Source organism: Triturus cristatus, chromosome 3_2, assembly GCF_964204655.1.
Source record: "Triturus cristatus chromosome 3_2, aTriCri1.1, whole genome shotgun sequence".
NCBI classification, from domain to species: Eukaryota; Metazoa; Chordata; class Amphibia; order Caudata; family Salamandridae; genus Triturus; species Triturus cristatus.
The window spans coordinates 1,223,241,899-1,223,262,196 of NC_140584.1; the positions used below are offsets into that span (position 1 = coordinate 1,223,241,899).

Genomic DNA, 20,298 nt, shown 5'->3' on the forward strand with positions numbered 1-20,298 from the left:
GGTAACTATAACTGGTGAATTGCAGTGTTGTTTTTAGTTTAAAATGGCATGTTTTACCTGTCTTTTTCACCTAAGTATATTGTAGCTTTAGCCTTTGGTTTATTCAGTGAATTTCTAAGGTTTTATTTTTTTAATGTAAAGTAAGATATAATTACAAGTCCTAATGTCCCTTTAACCTTGTTTTTACATATATTTATGTGTGTGTATATGTGTGTTAGAAATTGGGTTCCTGGTTGACTGGGGTCAGGCAGCAATCAATCCTAGTCCACGTGCGAAATGAAACTTGAGGGGGCCCCCCTGCAAGGTACATGGAGGGGCGCCGCCCTTGAATTGTCAACGAGGAAGAGGGAGCCCCGGAGACACCACGCTGCAGGTAAGGCATTATATTTAATTTTTTTTATCATAGTTTGCTTTATGTTAAAAGGAGGGCGGGCGGGAGGCGTGCGGTGCGTAGTGGGGCTATGCGTATCGCACGAGTGTGCGTAGATTTGGGCACACTACGCGCTGTTCCACGTAGCCCCACTACGCCCACTATGGCCAGGGTTAGTTCCTGGTTGACTGGGGTCAGCCAGCAATCAATCCTAGTCAACATGCATAATGAAACTTGAGGGGGGCCCCTCTGCAAGGTACATGGAGGGGCCCCGCTCCTGATTTACTCCAGAGCTCACAGGCCAGAGTACTGTGCTGATGGGGTTCCCTGCAGCTCAGGGCCACCCTTCAGCTTGGGGGCCCCCGCACCACCGGGGCTGCGGGCGCCTGTGTTACGCCACTGTCCTAGTCAGGGTAAGCCATCAAGGTACCTTAAAAGTAGTCTTTGCTCATCATCTGGTAGGTTAGCAGAGGACGGTCAGGTGTAACTTAAGAGGCAATGTGTAAACCATTTGTTCAACACTTCAAACAGTAACATAGTGTAAACACCACAAAAGAAATGAAACAAGACCAAAATGACAAAAATCCAATAAATATAACATGAGATATGAATTTTAAAAGAATGAACTGCAAAATATCGCTTAGAAATAATAAGCACCTATTTGGCATATCTGGTCGCACCGGGCCAGGACAAAGTCAAAAGCTCAGGCTGACCGCGATGGAGCACAGGCCGGATACAGGGACCCCCTGAGGCCCACTGAACAAAAGTACTTTGATCCCAGTTGCGTCAACGAAGATGAGGGGTGCAACCAAGCAATGCATCAGTGTTGATCCTGCAGTTGAGGTGATGCATCAATTTTCTCCACCCAGCACTGGCGATGCATCAGTTCTGTAAACAATGCACCATTTTGGAAGTGTGATGTTCCAAAGGCGATGCACTGGGTTTCTCCACGCTGCTGCAATCATTTCTATGCAGTGGCTGCAATGCAGTGGATCTGACAGTGAAGCGCTGTTTCTGAGTGCAATGCACTGGTCGTGTTCCCGCAACAGTGGCGATGTCCAGATTCTGCTCTCTCAGCAAAGGATGCTTGGGTTCCCCTGGAGCAGTCCCGTATGCCCACTTCCAATGATTCAATTGGAGCAGGGTAGTTGGAATTCCTTTATGTCCCTGAACCTTAAGTTGAGCAGGCTAGTCAGCTACCCCTTGGAGTCACTCTGGATCGAATTTGTGTTGGTCCAATCTTTAGAACCTAGGCAACAGAGAGTAGCAGGGCACACAGCAAATCAGAAGTTCTTTCAGAGTAGCAGCCCAGCAGAGTAGCAGTCCTTCAGCACACCAGTTCATGTTCTTTACAGAGTGGTTACAGGTCCAGAAGTGTAATCAGTGGGTGGTGTCGGAGGTCCAGTACTTATACCCAGTCGTGTCTTTGAAGTGGGGCAGACTTCAAAGAAGGGTCTTTGAAGTGCACAGAGGTCTTCCCTTCCTGCCCTGTCTCCAGACTCAGTATGGGGGATATGCAGCCCTTTGTGTGTGGACAGGACACAGCCTATTCAGGTGTAAGTATGAGACTGTGCCCATCTCCTTCCTTCCATCCACCCAGGAAGACCTATTCAGTCATACCTAAGCCCCCTTTGTGTGTGGGTATCTAGAAGGAGTACACAAAGCCCAGCAGTCATGCAACCCATACACTGACCAGAGACAGGCAGCAGATACCAAATGGCTAAGAGCAGAAACATGCCTCTCTAAAAGAAGCATTTTCAAAATACTAACAATAAATCCAACTTTAAAGAGGATTTATCATTACCATTGCATCGGTACTAAGCAGAGCCAGATAAACAAAGTCTCCTCCGCCTACTTTCTCACCTCCACCTACTTTGTAAGATCTTCGAATGGCTCCCTGTACCCACCAGATGTACCATCACACAAGTCCTCATCACCAGTCGCCTGGACTATGGCAACACTCTTTATGCTGGAATCACAGCACACCTCCTCAAGAGACTTTAGACCATCCAGAACTCATCAGCCAGACTCATCCTCAACCTCTCCAGACACACTCACATCACCCCCACCTGAAGAAACTCTACTGGCTCCCTGTACACAAGAGATGCCAATTCAAGATCCTGACGCATGCCTACAAAGACCTTTACAACCAAGGACCAGCATACATCAACCACCACCTGAGCTTCAACCGCCCCTCAAGACTATTGTACTCTGCCTCTCACTCCGCCACCACACCCCTGCATCAGCTGCAGCAAAAATGGAATTCGTTCCTGTTCCTACCTCACAACAAAATCCTGGAACAGACTCCCCATTTACCTGAGGACATATCACTCCTTCCCTCCAGGAATTCAGAAGGGGATTCCAGACCTTGCTCTTCAACTGAAATCCCAAGCAGACTGGATCTAACGCTTGGAACCCTTACAGGTGAATAGCATGCTCTGCAAATCCATGATTGATTGACAAATCAACCTTCTCTCTATTAGGAATTCCAGCTTATTAAATGTTATCAGGAATCCTCAATTTTATCCTATGAGAGAGGTTGGCCTTACAGTCGTGAAAAATGAGCTTGGAGGTTTTTCACAACCAGGATATATAAAAGTTAAAATCATATGCGCTACCTTTTAATTACATAGCACCCTGCCCTATGGGCTACCTAGGGACTACCTTAGAGGTGACATATATAGGCTTGACAAGGAGTTTTAAATGCCAAGCCAACATGTCAGTGTAACACTGCCTGCAGGCTGCAAGAACAGGCCTGGGACTAGGTTTTAAGGGCTACTAGGTGGGTGGCACAATCAGTGCTGCAAGCCCACTGGTAGCATTTGATTTACAGGCCCTGTGTATTTGGTATACCACTTTACCAGTAATTTACAAGTATATCAAACATGCCAATTAGGTATATATCAAATAAACTATGTTTAGGGGCGGGAGCACAAGCACTTTTGCATTGGTTAGCAGTGGTAAAGAGCACAGAGTCCTAAGTCCAACAAAAACCATTCAGCAAAATTGGAGGTAAGCAGGCAAACTCCTTGGGGGAGACCACCCTAAGGCTTTCAGGTCTAACACGTGCCCCTCCCAGTTGAAAGTGGAGAGAGTTACCTAAACTCCTGGACGTTCCCTTCACTAAGATGGAATATTCCTGAGAGACCAAAATTATTGCCATGGTCTCTCCAGGTCAGTGTTCCACAGTAAAGTCCATTCCCTGTAGCGAAAATTTCCTCATTAGTGGCATTTCCAGCACTAGAGATTTCGTCAGCAGATGGGCGCTAGGGGGCGCCAAGCAAAATGACCGAACTTTAGTGCAGCTCGGCCGATCTCGCATCTGCCTAAAATCCGCCTAATATTGCAGCATCGAAGCCTGTAAACGGCTGCCCCGCATCGCGATAGCACCCTGCAACCTGCAGAGGAATCCTGGGTATCTTCTGGCACCGTGACGGCTGAAAATTTGGTTTTCGTGTTCTGCCTGATGAGCGACAAGCCTGACAAAAATTCTCCCCACCGCAACAACTCTACGCGCAGCTGACGAGGGGTTAATCTGCCGGTGACGATCCTGCCAATCAGAGGGTGCTGGACCGATTGCCAGTGTGGCCCGAGAACCGAGGTGTGGACTACTCACTTTCGAAACCAGGGGCCTTCAGCGGAGCGCGCCAGCCAGCCGAGTCCTGGGGCTGCTGCCACTGCTGCAGTGCGCATTCACGGAGCCCAGGATGGCGAAGATTATTGCTATCCTCACTCGCTGTGCTGTGAGGGGGGTGACCCGGACTGCAGCTGCTGCGCTCTAAGGCACCTGAAGATCTGTGGCCTACCTCGCTGCATAGACTGATGCAGACTGAGCCGGGTACTTGCCTGGAGGTGCGTCGGACCCCCGCTGTGTTTGCGCCTGAGGACTGAAAGGCTGGTGGAGCCGACTGCAGGCAGTGGTGAGTGGGGAACGGCTGGGCTTCTAGTCATCAGCTGCGGTGGTGGCTGAGGGATGGAGCATATGGCAGCACTCGGCATGCTGCAGCCTGTGAGTGTGGCTGAGGCGGGGTGGCACAAAATGTTTTTTTCAAATGTACTTTAAAGCGTAAAAGTTGTTTTGTGCTGGAAAATACCCTAAAAGTAGCGCAAAGCAGCGCAAAACACTGTTTCGTGTTACTTAGCGCCAAGGGGGCATTACATGGGTGGTACATGGGCATTCCTGTGCAACCATCCATGTCTTTTGATGCAAAACCCTATCCACAAAGAATTGTAGACAGGGTTTTGCGCTGAAAGTTAACGCCACTTCAAGAGAGTCGCAAACAAAAGAAATGTCTAGCCTGGTATGTTGTATAGGAAGGGTACCCTTCCCATACAAAACCTGTGCTAGAGTCACGCGCACCCCCTGAAACTATGGCACTAAAGTGTGAGCTTGGCACTCAGTAGCTGAAATCAGCACTGGCACTAGGGAGAGGGGAGGAATCAGCCATATCTCCAGGGCTTTAAGTGGGCCGGGTCTCACCGGTGCTGAGCAACAAGCATTTTTTAAGGGGGGCCTCGAAACGGGTCTCTATCAGTCTCTGTTTTGTGCCCTGGCACAGGCGGTCTGCTTTTCCTGGACTGCAGTGACAGCAGCACATCCATGTGCGCGTGCCCGAACTGCTCACTTCTCACTCGTGGAAAGTTACGGCATGATGTCATGCCATGTGAGCGTGGTAGGGGAAGGGAAGTCCTTTAAAGAGAGTCATTTTCTCTCCGGATTTCCCTTTTCTTTTTGAAACTCGGGAGCAGCAAACATTGTCGTTGTGTCACCAGGGCTTTAAGTGGAAGGTTTTTCAATATCATATACAAGTCATAGTTGCTGCTTATTTATCTTATGCAACTAACAACCATTGACAAAGCCAATAGTCCCGACTTGTTGTAGGTGCGATGTTACTTGTTGCATCATATATCTGACTGCAATGACAGAAACAGCAAAATACAAGTTGGGCGCTACACTATGCTAAGCACAGATTTGAAGCTTAAGTCTTATAGGCCACGCCCTTAATTACAGTGGCCCCGCCCCTTTAAGGGACCCCGCAGTTATTTCATCCCACTTCAAGCCCTGCATATCTCTGAAGATATTGTGTTCTCCTTCTCCCTCCCTGTCACGCAACAGAGCACAGCCTCTTTGGGTGCTGCATTGCGTGTATTTTAAAAAAATCTGCCATTAGGGATAGATTTTCAAACATTTTGCACTGGTTTAGCATCACAAATGTGACACTAACCAGCAAAAAAAGTTTTTGGGGAAAGTTACTTTCCAGCGCAAAACTTAGCGTCAAGGGGGCTTTACATGGGTGGTACATGGGCATTCCCATGTAACCATCCATGCCTTTTGACGCAATGCCCTATACACAAAGAAGTATAGACAGAGGTTTGCACCAAAAGCTAACGCCACTTCAGAGGAGGCGCTAACAGGAGAATTAATTTTATTTTTCTATCCTTTTCTGACTTTGCATGCCTGCTGTACTGTGCAGCACACCTACATATGCATGGTATTGTGTACAGGAAGGGTACCCTTTCTATACAAAACCTACGCTAGACACAGGCGCACACCCTAGCGCTATGACGCTAAGGTATGTGTGTGGTGCTCAGCAGCTGATATCCGCACCAGTGCTAGGGAGAGGGAGGAGAGAGCCATATCTCTGAAGATCTGGTGCTCTCCTGCTTCCTCCCTGTCATGCAACGCAGCACAGTCTCTGTGGGTGCTGCGTTGCTTATATGTTTTAAAAATTTGCTCCATTAGGCTAAATTTTCAAACATGTTGGGCTGGATTACCATCACAAAAGTGATACTAACCAGCACAAAAGTTTTTTGGGGGGAATTTACTTTCCTCCGCAAAACTTGGTATGTGCTGGAAAGTACCCTAAAAGTGGAGCAAATCTGCGAGAAGTACTACTTAGCTTTACTTAGCACCAAAGGGGCGTTACATGGGTGGTACATGGGTATTCCCATACAAACACCCATGTCTTTTGATGCAAACCGTTTCTACAAATAATTGCAGACAGGGTTTTGCGCTAAAAGTTAAGACCACCTCAAAGGAGGCGCTAACAGGAGAAATGTTTTTATTTCTTCTTTTCCGACATTGCATACGTGCTGCGCTGTGCAGGACACATACAAAGTGGGAAAAACATTTAAACTTGTCTAGGCATGGTGTTTTGTACAGGAAGGATACCATTCCTGTATAAAACGTATGTTAGACTCATACACACACCCTAGCGCTATGGCGCTGAGGTGTGTGCTTCGCACTTGGCAGCTAAAATCAGTGCCGGCGCTAAGGAGAGGGGAGGAAAGAGCCATATAAAAGATATGGAGATCTCCTGCTCCCTCCCCGTCACGCAGCGTACTGCGACCTCTTTGGGTGCTGCGCTGCATTTCATGTATTTTTTTTAAATCTGCCCCATAGGGTATATTTTCTTCTGGACCAGTTCATATGCACTTTGGGGACTGGCTGCCAATAGAGACTCTTCGAGCGGAAATAAGCCCGCCACAGGAATGGTACGGCGTGGCAATTCTGCTGCTGCATCAGGCGCAGCTCCAGGATTCCACATCTCGGAAGGCTGTGAAGAAGCCTGGGCGGGCCATGAAGATACATGGGGGAAGCCAGAAAAATGAACCAAATTATTTTGAGATCGCTGTTTAGACTCTGACAAAATCTTTCTAAAATATACATCTAAGAAAGAAAAGTAACATATGTTTAGTAATGTTCAATCTAGTGGGTTGATCTGTGGCCATGCCCCGGACCCATTTTCCTGTCTTCGTCTTAGAACTACCTTCTAACGAGAGCTTGCATTCTCTGTCTTTGGTTGCAGTGGGGTATTGTGACAAACCGAACTAATAGTTTCTGAATGGCTGATGGATCTGATAGCATCAGATTTCCTGCATAGGGCATTCAAATCTATCCACACAGAAGACTACTCAGAAGAGTTTGAAGGACCCCGGGGAAAGACTATTTTTAGGCATATTTAATTTGGGAAGAGGAGTGGCGCCGCGGCCAGGGTGATTGACCTCGGAATCTGGGGATCATGGTTTGATCCCCGGCGCCGGCGGCAGATTAGCCCAGCACCTTGTGACTCTGGGCAATAATCTTCCCGACGGACCCCATCGCCTAGAGACCCTTACGGGTGATTGTTTGCGCTTTACAAATGTTGATTATTATACTGAGGCTTTTAGCTCTTCCATCTTGAGCCAGGGATCTAACATTTCTCTGTTCACCCATGAGGCAAGGAAGATTGATTTTGCCTAGATTATCTTAACGATCAATGATTTTTGGGGTGATTGGTGCAAATTCAGTGTCTGAAAAGTCTTGAAAACCCTGATTATGGGCAGGTGACTGTACTTTAAGCCTGGGCAAAGCACTACGCTACGCTTGTGTAGTTTGCGAAGTTTGCGCTACTTCGCACTACGCAAATTGCACGTAGCACAGTGCAAACACGCGTAGCATAGTGTTGCGTAGTGCAGAGGTCATTTTTTGCTTGCTCGCGATCCTCAACGTCAAGTTGGCGACCGCGAGCAAGCAAAATGACATCCCGGCGAGACTTTTTCCTCGTTCGCGATCAGCAACATCAAGTTGGCAATCGCGAGCGTGGAAAATAAACCTCCCGGCGAGATTCTCAACGCGAGGAGGTCATGTTTCTCATTGCAAGTGGTCGCGTATGCTCGCAACCGCTCGCGATCAGAAACTACCAGTCCGCGTTGAGAAAGCTGCTTCTCGAGTAAAAATCTACTCGAGCAGCAGAAAACTACAGCTTGCACTGTGCAAGATGCTGTTTTCAATGATTGCACAGTGCCGGTTGCTTGTCCGCACTATGCAATCATTGAAAATGACATCTTGCACAGTGCGAACAGGGTACTACGCAGTTCGCAAAGTGCTACGCGTAGCTCGCGTAGTGCGAAGTACACTTTGCGTAGCTTCGCGTAGTGCTACTTCACGAACTACACCCAGGGTTACTGTACTTACAATTTTTTAATTGCCATACATTTAGTTGAACTGTAGAGTTAAGAATAATAAACCTATAATTACCTATATATGGTATATGCTTGACATTTGATATTTCTGTCCATATTTGTGCTTCAATATTAAGATAGGACAATGTGTAATTATAACATTTTTGTATCCTACCCTATTACTTTTCATGTCAAAATGTACACACTCCTCTTTAAGAATTGATTGGAAGGCGCAATCCCCCAGAGCCTCAACTCGGAGTCATCATCTGGGTACATTAGGTTAAATAGGAATGACACAGTCCTGCCCGAATTCTCCATTCCAACACACTAGTCCGGTTTCTCCCTACTAATGAAAACCCGGTCAATCCTTGTAGTTGATTTCTGTGGTTCAGAGTAAAAACAGCATGTACCACCTCTTGGGGTTTGCAGGAGATAAACATTGACTAGATCACTCTGCACAGGCATGTCTCGTAATTGTTTCACTAACCAAGTGTGAGCATTCTTCATTGGAGGGGTCCGATCCTGAACCTTTCCTGTCATGCCATTGAAGGAACCTGCCCAAATTGCTAGAATAAGTATAGAACGTTTCACAACATCCTTTAACTTGGCGAATCCACCACTGCTGGTGCCTATGGATTCAATAAACACCGTTTTCTTCCATCTTTGAATAGATTGGGTAGGAGGCCAAGTAGAGTCTTCTATGAATGTTTTCAGTTTCTTCTGGCTTTAAGTGCATTTCTTGCAGAAAAAATATTTTAACATTCCTATGCTTCTTGAACGAGAATACTGTATCTTTTTGTGCAATTATTCAGTCTAAGTTGTGTGTTTAAATTTTCCTGTAAAAGTAAGTAATACAGAAGGTTTCATCTGGATCCTACAATGAAGTAACATATTTATCTGGATTGCAATCCCTCCCCAGGCCCTAGCATCATCCAGACTGTTGTCACTTCATGTGTCACACCACAAATACAATCTTCTCCATGCTCACGTGCTGAGATTGTTAATATAGTGTTTGCCTGGATACCAAGGTTGGCGAGACACTCCGATACAAGGTGAAGGTGCATCACAATCCATTTCTGAGTGAGGGGACTTAGCACCCAACCGGCAAGTAGATCATTTGGTAACCTGTTGCTGTATGAATGTTTTCATCGATGCTGGCGATCTTGTTTCTTGTTTGTGAAGAATGAGGACAGCTGGGTGCCTAGGTCTTGAGAGGAGGTTACATTGGTGCAGCGTCCTTGTCTTGTTGGAGTTGCTTTCGATGAGGTCGGTGGCCATGGAGCGTTCCGCGGTCCTAATTGGTTGATAGTAGCATCTGAGGACGGATTTGCCGATGCTCTTCTAAGTGTCATCCTGCCTTCATGTTTTTTGCAGTGGCATTTGGTGAGCCTGAGCTCTTATGTTTTCCAGCTTGCTTGTGGTCTTGTTGTTGTGGCTTTGACAGGCACCAGGGTATCTGTGCAGGCGGTGATCTAGGTGTTGAAGTTAAAGATAGATTTGGGAAGTTTGCTTTTGTGTCAAGGCTGGTGGTGTAGGAGTTCGTAGGGCAAGATGTTTCTGAGATCTTGTGGTGGGCTTGTGTCAGAACCCCGTTCAGAGGGCCATGGGGCAAGCAGGGGTTACCGGGCCCAACCAAGGTGGTTTGGCCATTTTCTCCTGCTGTCCTGGGGCCCACCCTACTATGGATCCCACTCAGTTGGGTCATATGCCTCCTTCTTCACCTGACTCTCAATTGGTAAGATAGCCCGAGCAGTCAAGGTTCCTTCGGAGGGAATTGTAGATACAGATTAGTAGACATGACAATTTCCACGATGCGCACGTAGCGCCCACAATAAATTAATGTCCAGTCAAATATTTTTTTTTATGAAAGAAGTATTTTAATTCTAATTCTACACATGCAAAGTTATGATGATAAAAAGATCTGGTCACTACAACATCACAGGGTATGCTGCCACCACTGCACTTGTGCTGTTTACCTACTGTTGAAGACAGTAGCCTTCCACCACTGTAAGAATAGTGCTTTAAGAGCCCCTCCCGGTCCAACATGAGTGCAGACCATGAGACAGGCCTATGTTCTGGCGCACATACATGATCCATGTTTGGCTATGACAAAAAGGTCAGCATTAGGAATCCAGACAATAATACAGTTGGGTACTCAGGGCAGGGGTACACGTCTTTACCATGCAGAGGGCTTATCCTTCCCAACAGCTTGTCTACTGGGAGTTTGCTGAAGCTGGTGATGATATGGTCTAGTAGTTATCTGACAGCATGTGTGGGCTCCACTCACTGAGAGAGTCCGAGTTTGGACAGGCCCTTGAGGATGTTGCCTGTGCTGAAATCAGTGAGGTCCTCGAGTTGGTAGTTGACGTCACCAAGTAAAATAAAGGCACTTGAGTCAAGAATCAGGGAGGTGGCAACATTTGCAATGGTGCCACTGAAGTTGGTGCTTGGTTGGTAAGGCGGTAGATAACAGTGCCACCCAGGATGTAGTTCACAATGATGAGGAGTTTGAAGGTCAAGTGTTCCATGTTGCTGGTGGTGCACTACAAGGTGGGTGAGAATTGGATGGATTATTTGAAGATAACAGTGATTCCGCCGGTCTGTTTGTCTTGTCCTGAGATCTTGTATCCAGGGGGACTGACATGGCAATAACGTGAGCAGACGATGAAGTTAAAAAGGTTTTATCTGAAAGAGACGGTCTGGTGAGTGCTTGTGTAACAGATCCCACATTTCGTTGGTGTGTTTAGTGAGGGAGCAAATGTTGAAAAGTATGAAGGATATGGAGCGGTGTGGTGTGGTGTAGTAGGGGGGTCAGTATGTTTGGGCGTGTGTTGAGTATCTTGGGTTTGTGAGGTGTGAGGGAGGAGTGAGATGGGTGTGGGAGAGTGTATGTGAAACGGCAGATGGTGCAGTAGAATGCATCTTCAGTGTTGGGTGGCGAAGCTCAGCAGCAGCACTGGTAGATATGACCAGGGCTCAGGCGTGAAGGGTCATGGTGGGGTGGCAATGGGGGAGGAGGGTGGGAGGAAGGTTAGGGGTCCTGGAGATAGGCTTGGCATTTGACATGCTTCAGCACAGCACGTCTGCATTACAGCCTCCATTACGTGAAGACAGTTTGACAGGAAGCCAGTCATGTCACTTCCTGGGCAGATGGATGATGGGAAATTACTTTCCTTGCTTGGCTGCTTCTTTTAAAGACACCTTTGGTGGGAAAACAGTGATGTCACTTCCTTTGCAGAATAATGCGGGAAATCCAGTGATGTCCATTTCATGTGCAGATAAATGATAGGAAATCCACTAATATCACCTCCTTGCAGTTGGATGATGGGAAATCCTGTGATGACACCACCTGTGCAGATGACTGAAGGTAAATCATTGATATATAGGATTGTGAATTGAAATTTTGAAGGGGCGCTATAAACACACCCCTTCCAAATTGTGATTCGTAATGTATTTCTAAACACATAATCGCTAAATGAGTTTAGTAGATTTGTAAAAACTATTTAGCAGTCACAAATCATGTGATGTATCAAAAAGCAGGGTTTGTGACCGCTAAATGGCATTGTACAAACAGATGAAACAGGAGTTCATCACCATTTTCTTTACCCAGATCAGCCGGGTTGGAATTATCACCGGCGGAGCAGTGAGAACTCCTTTTTCAACAACTTCTACGTATCCCTTTCAGGTAGTCCTCTGTCCCGCTGAGTTTGCCTCGCTCTCTGTCTGTCCCCCTTACCCTGTTATCCGTTTACCTCTATGATTCAGTCACTGTCTTGACCCTTTTCCTTCAGACGGCGCTATAATATCCTGTACCGATAACTACTCCATTTCCGATTGTGGTCTGTAGTATGGTCAGAATATCACTATTCAAGTTGTGTACTGTTTCCCCTTCTATTGTTGTTGATGTTACATGTACAGCATGCTGGATTTCGCTTTCTTAGGTTGGATAACATTTACATGCCTATAATGCTTTATCACTAATTATCCCACATCACCCATCACTACAATAAGCTTTGCTGTTATTTCTGTACCGCTCCCTCAGACTCTCTCCTCATATTTGTATCGTTCTCTCAGTGCCCCAAAAACAGCAACCTTACCAGTGGACTTTAATAACTGCTCTACAAATGCTCAGAACCTCAACAAACATTGTGTTTATCATTAAACGTGTCTCCAGGACTTGGCTTTTCAGTAACTTGTGTGGGTTTACATCCACATACTTATACCAAGTCAGTAAAAAGGGCACTACTAATCAAAAAGAGATGACTATCCAGACCCGGCAGCTAGAGGCTGAATAGGTGCCATACGGGTGCTGAGCAGCAAGGGCGGTGTGCCATATTGCTCCCACCCCCCTCCCGGGATCCTTGAGGCATCAAACGGATTGGCCTCTTTAATAAACTCGTTTCTCTCCCCCATTATATATACTTTTTGGCGGATTTTTTCACTGGTAAATACTTTTTCACACAGCAGTCCACGGTAGGGTGAACCTTAGCGCGTTCATACCACCGGGGCTCCGCACTTCCACTCTGGTCCTGATGAAAGCCTGTTGAACACTCACTGAGGCAGAAACATGTTGACCGCCGTGGAGTGAAACAGGTCTTCTATTTTTTGACCTTCACTCCTTTTTACTCTTTTCCAATTAGCAAAATTATTAAAAATTGTATTTTTGACTCAATTGGAAATTTTAAATTCACTACCACCTCACACGAACCCCGCTCCGCAGTAACCTGGCGTTGTAGCACACTGGGATGACATTCCCAGTGGAGCCCGATGATGAAGCATGTCACCAACCAGGTTGGCGAGTGAGGGCTTTTATACCAACTGGGTAATATTCATGGAGATCTGCATTCTTCTCAACAGCATATCGGCTTGTTCGGAACTTGTGGATCAGTGCTCTTCTGATTAGTAGTGCCCTTTTTACTGACTTGGTTTACACTGACTTTGTTGTTTTTGAATAATTCCTTGAGGGGACTAGTCGTGTTGATCCCTTCCTCTCCTGTTGGTTTTCTGATGTTACATGTACAGCATGCTGTATTTCGCTTTCTTAGGTTGGATAACATGTACATGCCTATAATGCTTTATCACTAATTATCCCACATCACCCATCACCACAATAAACTTTGCTGTTTGTTATTTCTGTACCGCTCCCTCAGACTCTCTCCTCATATTTGTATAGTTCTCTCAGTGCCCCAAAAACAGCAACCTTACCTTTAATAACAGCTCTTCAAATGCTCAGAACCTCAACGAACATTGTTTTTATCATTTAAACGTGTGCCTAGGACTTGGCTTTTCAGTAACTTGTGTGGGTTTACATCCACATACTTATACGGGGGTTATAGGGTCCGACCCGGTAGCACCGTGCAACACACACACTACAACCACCGTACGCACTCACAGCAAATCGCCACTCTTCCTGGCATATCCAAAACCCTACTTCCAGACAAATCTAGCAGCTATGTGCAGAATGCTGTTCAGTAGTGCCAAATCTGTGTGTTGATGCTGGCAAGCGAGCGCTCTGTTTATTCTGTGCAGAAATGAGAGTCGGCGCCACAGTGCCGGTGTCAGGGTGTCAGCTGCCTCTAAGTTCGATGCGAATCTGTGAGTTTTCAGAGGGTTAGCCAGTCTAGAACTTCCACCTGTAGTTATTGCAGTCAGAGTATATTGCTTGTTGCAATCTTTCACTTTGAATCTAGCCTCAAATATGTGTTTACAGGGTACGTTCATTAAATTTCTTGAGAAAAGATAACTTTATTTCACTTGGTTTCCATTTCTTACCTGTGCAGGTAACCCCAGCGTCCCTTCCTGTAGGACAGGTATTGTGTTCCCAGCCTTGTTGTGGGCACTTCCATACAGCAGCCTCATCTCCTCTGCATTGGACATTACTCATGACAACAGGCAGAGAACTCTTTCCGAATGTTGGATTGTACTCATATTCTTCCACTGAAATACATCCGAGCTGTCTGCAGACGACTGAAGCATCATTCAGATCCCAGGAATCATCACACACCGTCCCCCACACACCATTGTGCCTGACCTCCACTCTTCCAGAGCAGAGAGAGGCGCCGTTCACCAACCGGACCTCATCAGGACCTGGAAACAGCATAAGTGGACAGATATCAAGCAAGAGTCGCAAAATCAGGCAATGTGTCAACATTATACATATGTTTGAAAGGTTCATGGTTCTTTATTTTTGCACGATTAATCAAAATCATTGCAAATCATGAGATAAAACACTACATGTACAATGGGAAAATATCAATACAAACGTCAAACAAAAGTAACATAGGCCCAGTCTCTTTGTGATTCATTGTAAACAGATGAATAAATAGAGCAAAAACAGCTGCAAAATGTAATAAAATTCACAGTCTATTCAAGCTCAGTTGAACTATAACTAAATAGTAAGAGTGCGGCATCCCATAATGATAGTAAGAGTGAAGCATCCCATAATGATAGTAAGAGTGTGGCATACCATAATGATAGTAAGAGTGTGGCATCCCACAATGATAGTAAGAGTGTGACATCCCACAAGGATAGTAAGAGTGCGGCATCCCACAATGATAGTAAGAGTGCAGCATCCCATAATGATAGTAAGAGTGCAGCATCCCACAATGATAGTAAGAGTGCGGCATCCCACAATGATAGTAAGAGTGCAGCATCCCATAATGATAGTAAGAGTGCAGCATCCCACAATGATAGTAAGAGTGCGGCATCCTACAGTGATAGTAAGAGTGCGGCATCCCACAATGATAGTAAGAGTGTGGCATCCCACAATGATAGTAAGAGTGAAGCATCCCATAATGATAGTAAGCCAAAGTCCAGCCTTCCAGCTGCCATCTTCTGATTGGCCTCCCTCTGCCAGGCGAAGCCAAACTTTCTTAATGAGGTGTGAAGTGGCCCACTAGTGAGACAAAGATTTCTTGTGGGTGGAGAACTGCAGCTGCAGAAGCACAAGGCAAGATGGGGGTGCAGTAGCCAAACTGGTATTAAAATGAAGAATAACGCTATATGACAACACAAGCTTACCCCCACCACCTGCCTCCCCAGCCACACAGGAGCCCCTGTATTTAGATTAGTGAAGGGACAGGAAGGGGTGTGTTAAAGAATCTTAGCCACACCAGTGGGTTGGCATAGACAGATCTATCCCTTCAGGAGAAATGTTGTCCATCTTGGATTTTGGGAGAGAAGTGATTTTTGGGGCAAAAATATGCCGAACTTTGGAGGAAGTGGTCATACCTGAGTGTGGCAGCCTGCTTCCCATTGGTCAGGTTTGTCCCCCTGCTTAATATCCAGGAACACTGCATTAAAATGGAAGAGCTGCCAAGCAACTCAGATCTAATGCCTGAAACAAGGAGAAGAAGGACCATCATGCTGGAACTGTGATCTGCACCTAAAGGACAGCAATCTGAAGGATGCCACCTGCTGCACAATCTGATACTACAGCCCTAAGGAATTTGTCCGGCTTCACAATGGTTTAGGAGTGGACTCCCTCCAAACTACAGGTTACCAGAGCTCACCTGCATCATCTCCACCAAGAAGCCTCCATCCTGGAGTGCGTCCAGTGGACTTTTAAGGATTTGGAAAGGTGCATTGTGCGAATTGTAGTCACAACATTCCAAGGACCATCTCAGAGCTTCTAGACCATTGGATTGATGTTTTGGGCACTTTGAACCCTCAACAGCAATTTCAGGAAGAAGTTCCAGACGTTTGAGCAAGTCTTGGAAAAAGCTTAATAAGTGACTGAACTGATGTCGATTGTAAAGCCGTCTACGTCGAACTGCAACCCTGCCTGGATATCAGGTTCATCCAATGAAATTTCCGGAGCCCAAGACTTCCAGGAGCTGACTGTGGCCTCGCGGAGAATCAAGCCGACAACATTGATGCGGATCCGGCTTGAAGAAGAGTCTCGCTCCACGTTGAGGAAAAATCCGCCAGAAAAGTGTCTAAGTGCAAAGGTAAAGTTTTGACTGAGGCTCCCTGCTTAGAGTATATCACCAGGGCCCCCTTACGATTGACATAAAACTGTGACTTTTTCCCAGACTAGATGCCTCAATTTGGCTCTATTGGTTTTTGAAAACTGTAAAGCATTTATTATTTAAAAAATCATACCTCTGGTTCCCTTTATTAAATGTATGCTGTTTTGGTGTCTATTTTTATAAATTGGTGTATTGTCTCTTACTTATTTAATGTATTGGTTTCTTTTAAATGCTTTACACACTTGTCTCCTAAGCTGCACCTGCCTGCTCATTGCCAGCTACCAAGGGTTGAAAAAGGAAATCATATACTGAGACCTTACCTAACCCTTTTATTGTATTTGTGGTCTTGGTATTAGAGATAGGTCCCTACGTGTCATTAATAATCAAACACTTTCCAATGAGGTTTAATCACAATGATTGAAAGGGAAGACGTCTTGTAGGAGGAGGTGTAATCGCACTGGACAGAAAGGAAAGAAGTTCCATAGGAGATGTAATCATAATGGATGCAAAGATTAGAAGGGTTGTAGGAGGAGAAGGTTTAATCACACAGGATATAAAGTTAAGAAGGGGTAGAGGAACAGGCTTAATCACACTGAATGGAAAGGGAAAAACTGGTGCAGGAGGATGCGGTGCAATCACACTAGATGTAAATTAAAGAAGAGCTGTAGGAGGAGGTGTAATCAAACTGGAAGGAAAGAGAACAAGGGGTGTAGGAGGAGAAGGTGTAATCACACTGGATAGAAAGATAAGAAGTGCTGTAGGAGAAGGTGTAATCACACTGGATAGGAAGAGAAGAAGTGCTGTAGGAGGAGAAGGTGTGATCACACTGGATAGGAAGAGAAGAAGTGCTGTAGGAGGAGAAGGTGTAATCACACTGGATGGAAAGGGAAGAAGTGCAGCAGGAGGAGGTGTAATCACATCGGATGGAAAGGGAAGAAGTGCTGGTGGAGGAGGTGTAATCACACTGGATGGAAAGGGATGAAGGGTTGTAAGAGAAGGTGTAATCATACAGGACAGCAGGAAAACACTGTGTTTAGGAGGAAAAGGTGTAATCACACTGGATGGAAAGATAAGAAGTGCTGTAGGAGGAGGTGTAATCACACTGGATGGAAAGATAAGAAGTGCTGTAGGAGGAGGTGTAATCACACTGGATGGAAAGATAAGACGTACTGCAGGAGGAGGTGTAATCACACAGGATGGAAAGGGAAGCTATGCTTTAGGAGCAGGTGTAATCACACAGGATGGAAAGGGAAGCAATGCTTTAGGAGGAGGTGTAATCACACTGGATGGAAAGGGAAGGAGTGCTTTAGGAGGAGGTGTAATCACACTGGATAGAAAGATAAGACATGCTGTAGGAGGAGGTGTAATCACACTGGATGGAAAGGGAAGAAGTGGTGTAGGAGGATGTCACTCCATCAAACAATCAGGTTTGTATAGCGCTGAAAATCACTCATGAGGGACTCAAGGCGCTGGAGTTGCTACCTGCTTCACTGTGCTCTGTTTATTCAAAAAGCCACATAAGCAGTGAAAAATGACAAAAAGCAGGAAAAAGCAGTCAGAAAAGCGGGGTAAGAGGAAGGAGAAAGTAGTAAAAACAAGGGAGAATCAGGAGAAAGCACTCAGAAAGAGGGGGTAAGAAAGGAGAAAGCAATAATAAAAAGTGGCACAAGCAGAAGAAAGCACTCAGAAAACGGATAAAACTGGGAGAAAGCAGTGAAAAACAAGGCGCAAGCAGAAGAATGTACTCAGAAGAACAGGGGAAAGGAAGGAAAAAGCAGTGAAAAACAAGGCAAAACAGTATAACGAGGTAAAAGCAGGAGCAAGTACTCAGAAAAGTGAGTGAGAGGAAGGAGAAACAGTAACAAATAAGACAAAAGCGGTTGGAAATATGGGGAAAAGAAGGAGAAAGCAGTAAAAAAAGGCAAGAGCAGGAGAAGACACTCAAAATAACAGGGGGAAAGGAAGGAGAAATTAGGGAAAAATGAGGGAAAAGTAGGAGTCACTCAGAGAAAGAGGGAGGAAGTAGAGCGGTGCAGCAGCACGGAGAGAGCTGTGCCTGGTGCAGGAGGATGTGTAATCACACTGGACAGAAAGAGAAGAAGCTGTAAAGGAGACGATGTAATCACACTGGAAGGAAAGAGAACAAGGGGTGTAGGAGGAGAAAATGTAATCACACAGGATGGACAGGGAGGAAGGGGTGCAGGAGGAGAAGATGTAATCACACTGGATGGACAGGGAGGAAGGGGAGCAGGAGGAGAAGATGTAATCACACTGGATGGACAGGGAGGAAGGGGAGCAGGAGGAGAAGATGTAATCACACTGGATGGACAGGGAGGAAGGGCTGCAGGAGGAGAAGATGTAATCACACTGGATGGACAGGGAGGAAGGGGAGCAGGAGGAGAAGATGTAATCACACTGGATGGACAGGGAGGAAGGGGAGCAGGAGGAGAAGATGTAATCACACTGGATGGACAGGGAGGAAGGGCTGCAGGAGGAGAAGATGTAATCACACTGGATGGACAGGGAGGAAGAGGTGTAAAAAGAGGTGTAATCACACTGGATGGACAGGGAGGAAGGGGTGCAGGAGGAGAAGATGTAATCCCACTGGATGGACAGGGAGAAAGAGGTGTAAAAAGAGGTGTAATCACACTGGATGGACAGGGTGGAAGGGGTGCAGGGGGAGAAGATGTAATCACACTGGATGGACAGGGAGGAAGGGGTGCAGGAGGAGAAGATGTAATCACACTGGATGGACAGGGAGGAAGGGTGCAGGAGGAGAAGATGTCATCACACTGGATGGACAGGGAGGAAGGGGTGCAGGAGGAGAAGATGTAATCACACTGGATGGACAGGGAGGAAGAGGTGTAATCTCACTGGATGGACAGGGACGAAGGGGTGCAGGAGGAGAAGATGTAATCACACTGGATGGACAGGGAGGAAGGGATGCAGGAAGATAAGATGTAATCACACTGGATGGACAGGGAGGAAGAGGTGTAATCTCACTGGATGGACTGGGACGAAGGGGTGCAGGAGGAGAAGATGTAATCATACTGGATGGACAGGGAGGAAGAAGTGTAAAAAGAGGTGTAATCACACTGGATGGACAGGGATGAAGGGGTGCAGTAGGAGAAGATGTAATCACACTAGATGGACAGGGTGGAAGGGGTGCAGGAGGAGAAGATGTAATCACACTGGATGGACAGGGTGGAAGGGGTGCAGGAGGAGAAGATGTAATCACACTGGATGAACAGGGAGGAAGGGGTGCAGGAGGAGAAGATGTGATCACACTGGTGTAAAGGGAGGAAGAGATGCAGGAGGAGAAGACGTAATCACACTGGATGGACAGGGAGGAAGGGCTGCAGGAGGAGAAGATGTAATCACACTGGATGCACAGGGAGGAGTGGGTGCAGGGTTAGAAGATGTAATCACACTGGATGGACAGGGAGGAAGAGGTGTAAAAAGAGGTGTAATCACACTGGATGGACAGGGAGGAAGGGGTGCAGGAGGAGAAGATGTAATCACACTGGATAGAATGTTGGAAAGGGGTTTAAGCAGAGGTGTAATCACACTGGATGGTGATGGAGCAGGTAAAGCAACATTTGGTATACCTCCTCTATTTTGAATGTGAAAATTAATTATATAACCTTCTGATTATAATTTGCTAACGGAGTGCAGTGTGAGACTAATTCAACCAATTGTATACACCAATTATACGTGGGAAATTGCTATTTGCATGGCAAAATAACTCTATTAACTAAAATCTGTACGCATATTAATAGTAGTACATGCGGTAATAGAAAATCGCATGATTTATGTTGCTTTTGTGACGTTTGCATTCTCGTGGAGGACCGTAAAGGTAAATATATTGCTTTAAATGTCGCTATATGCTAGGAAAATACTTATACATCAAGGGATTAGTGAGGGTTTAACATTAGAATCTTAATTTCTTTGTATTAATTATTCTTTTGTGTTTGTTTTGCGTAAGTTGACATTTGGGCCTACCTAGAGAATGGT

General features: G+C 46.0%; 1 protein-coding gene across 5 annotated transcripts in view; it reads right to left on the reverse strand.

The window, feature by feature from the left end:
• The window catches only part of LOC146859510 (CD5 antigen-like), a 956,076-nt gene that overhangs the window by 448,240 nt on the left and 487,538 nt on the right, over window positions 1-20,298 (reverse strand). For all 5 annotated transcript variants that reach the window (XM_085650220.1, XM_085650222.1, XM_085650223.1 and 2 more), the window contains one exon: window positions 14,087-14,401. In XM_085650220.1, the coding sequence (XP_085506346.1) occupies window positions 14,087-14,401 (315 nt within the window). The remainder of the gene's footprint in view (window positions 1-14,086; window positions 14,402-20,298) is intronic.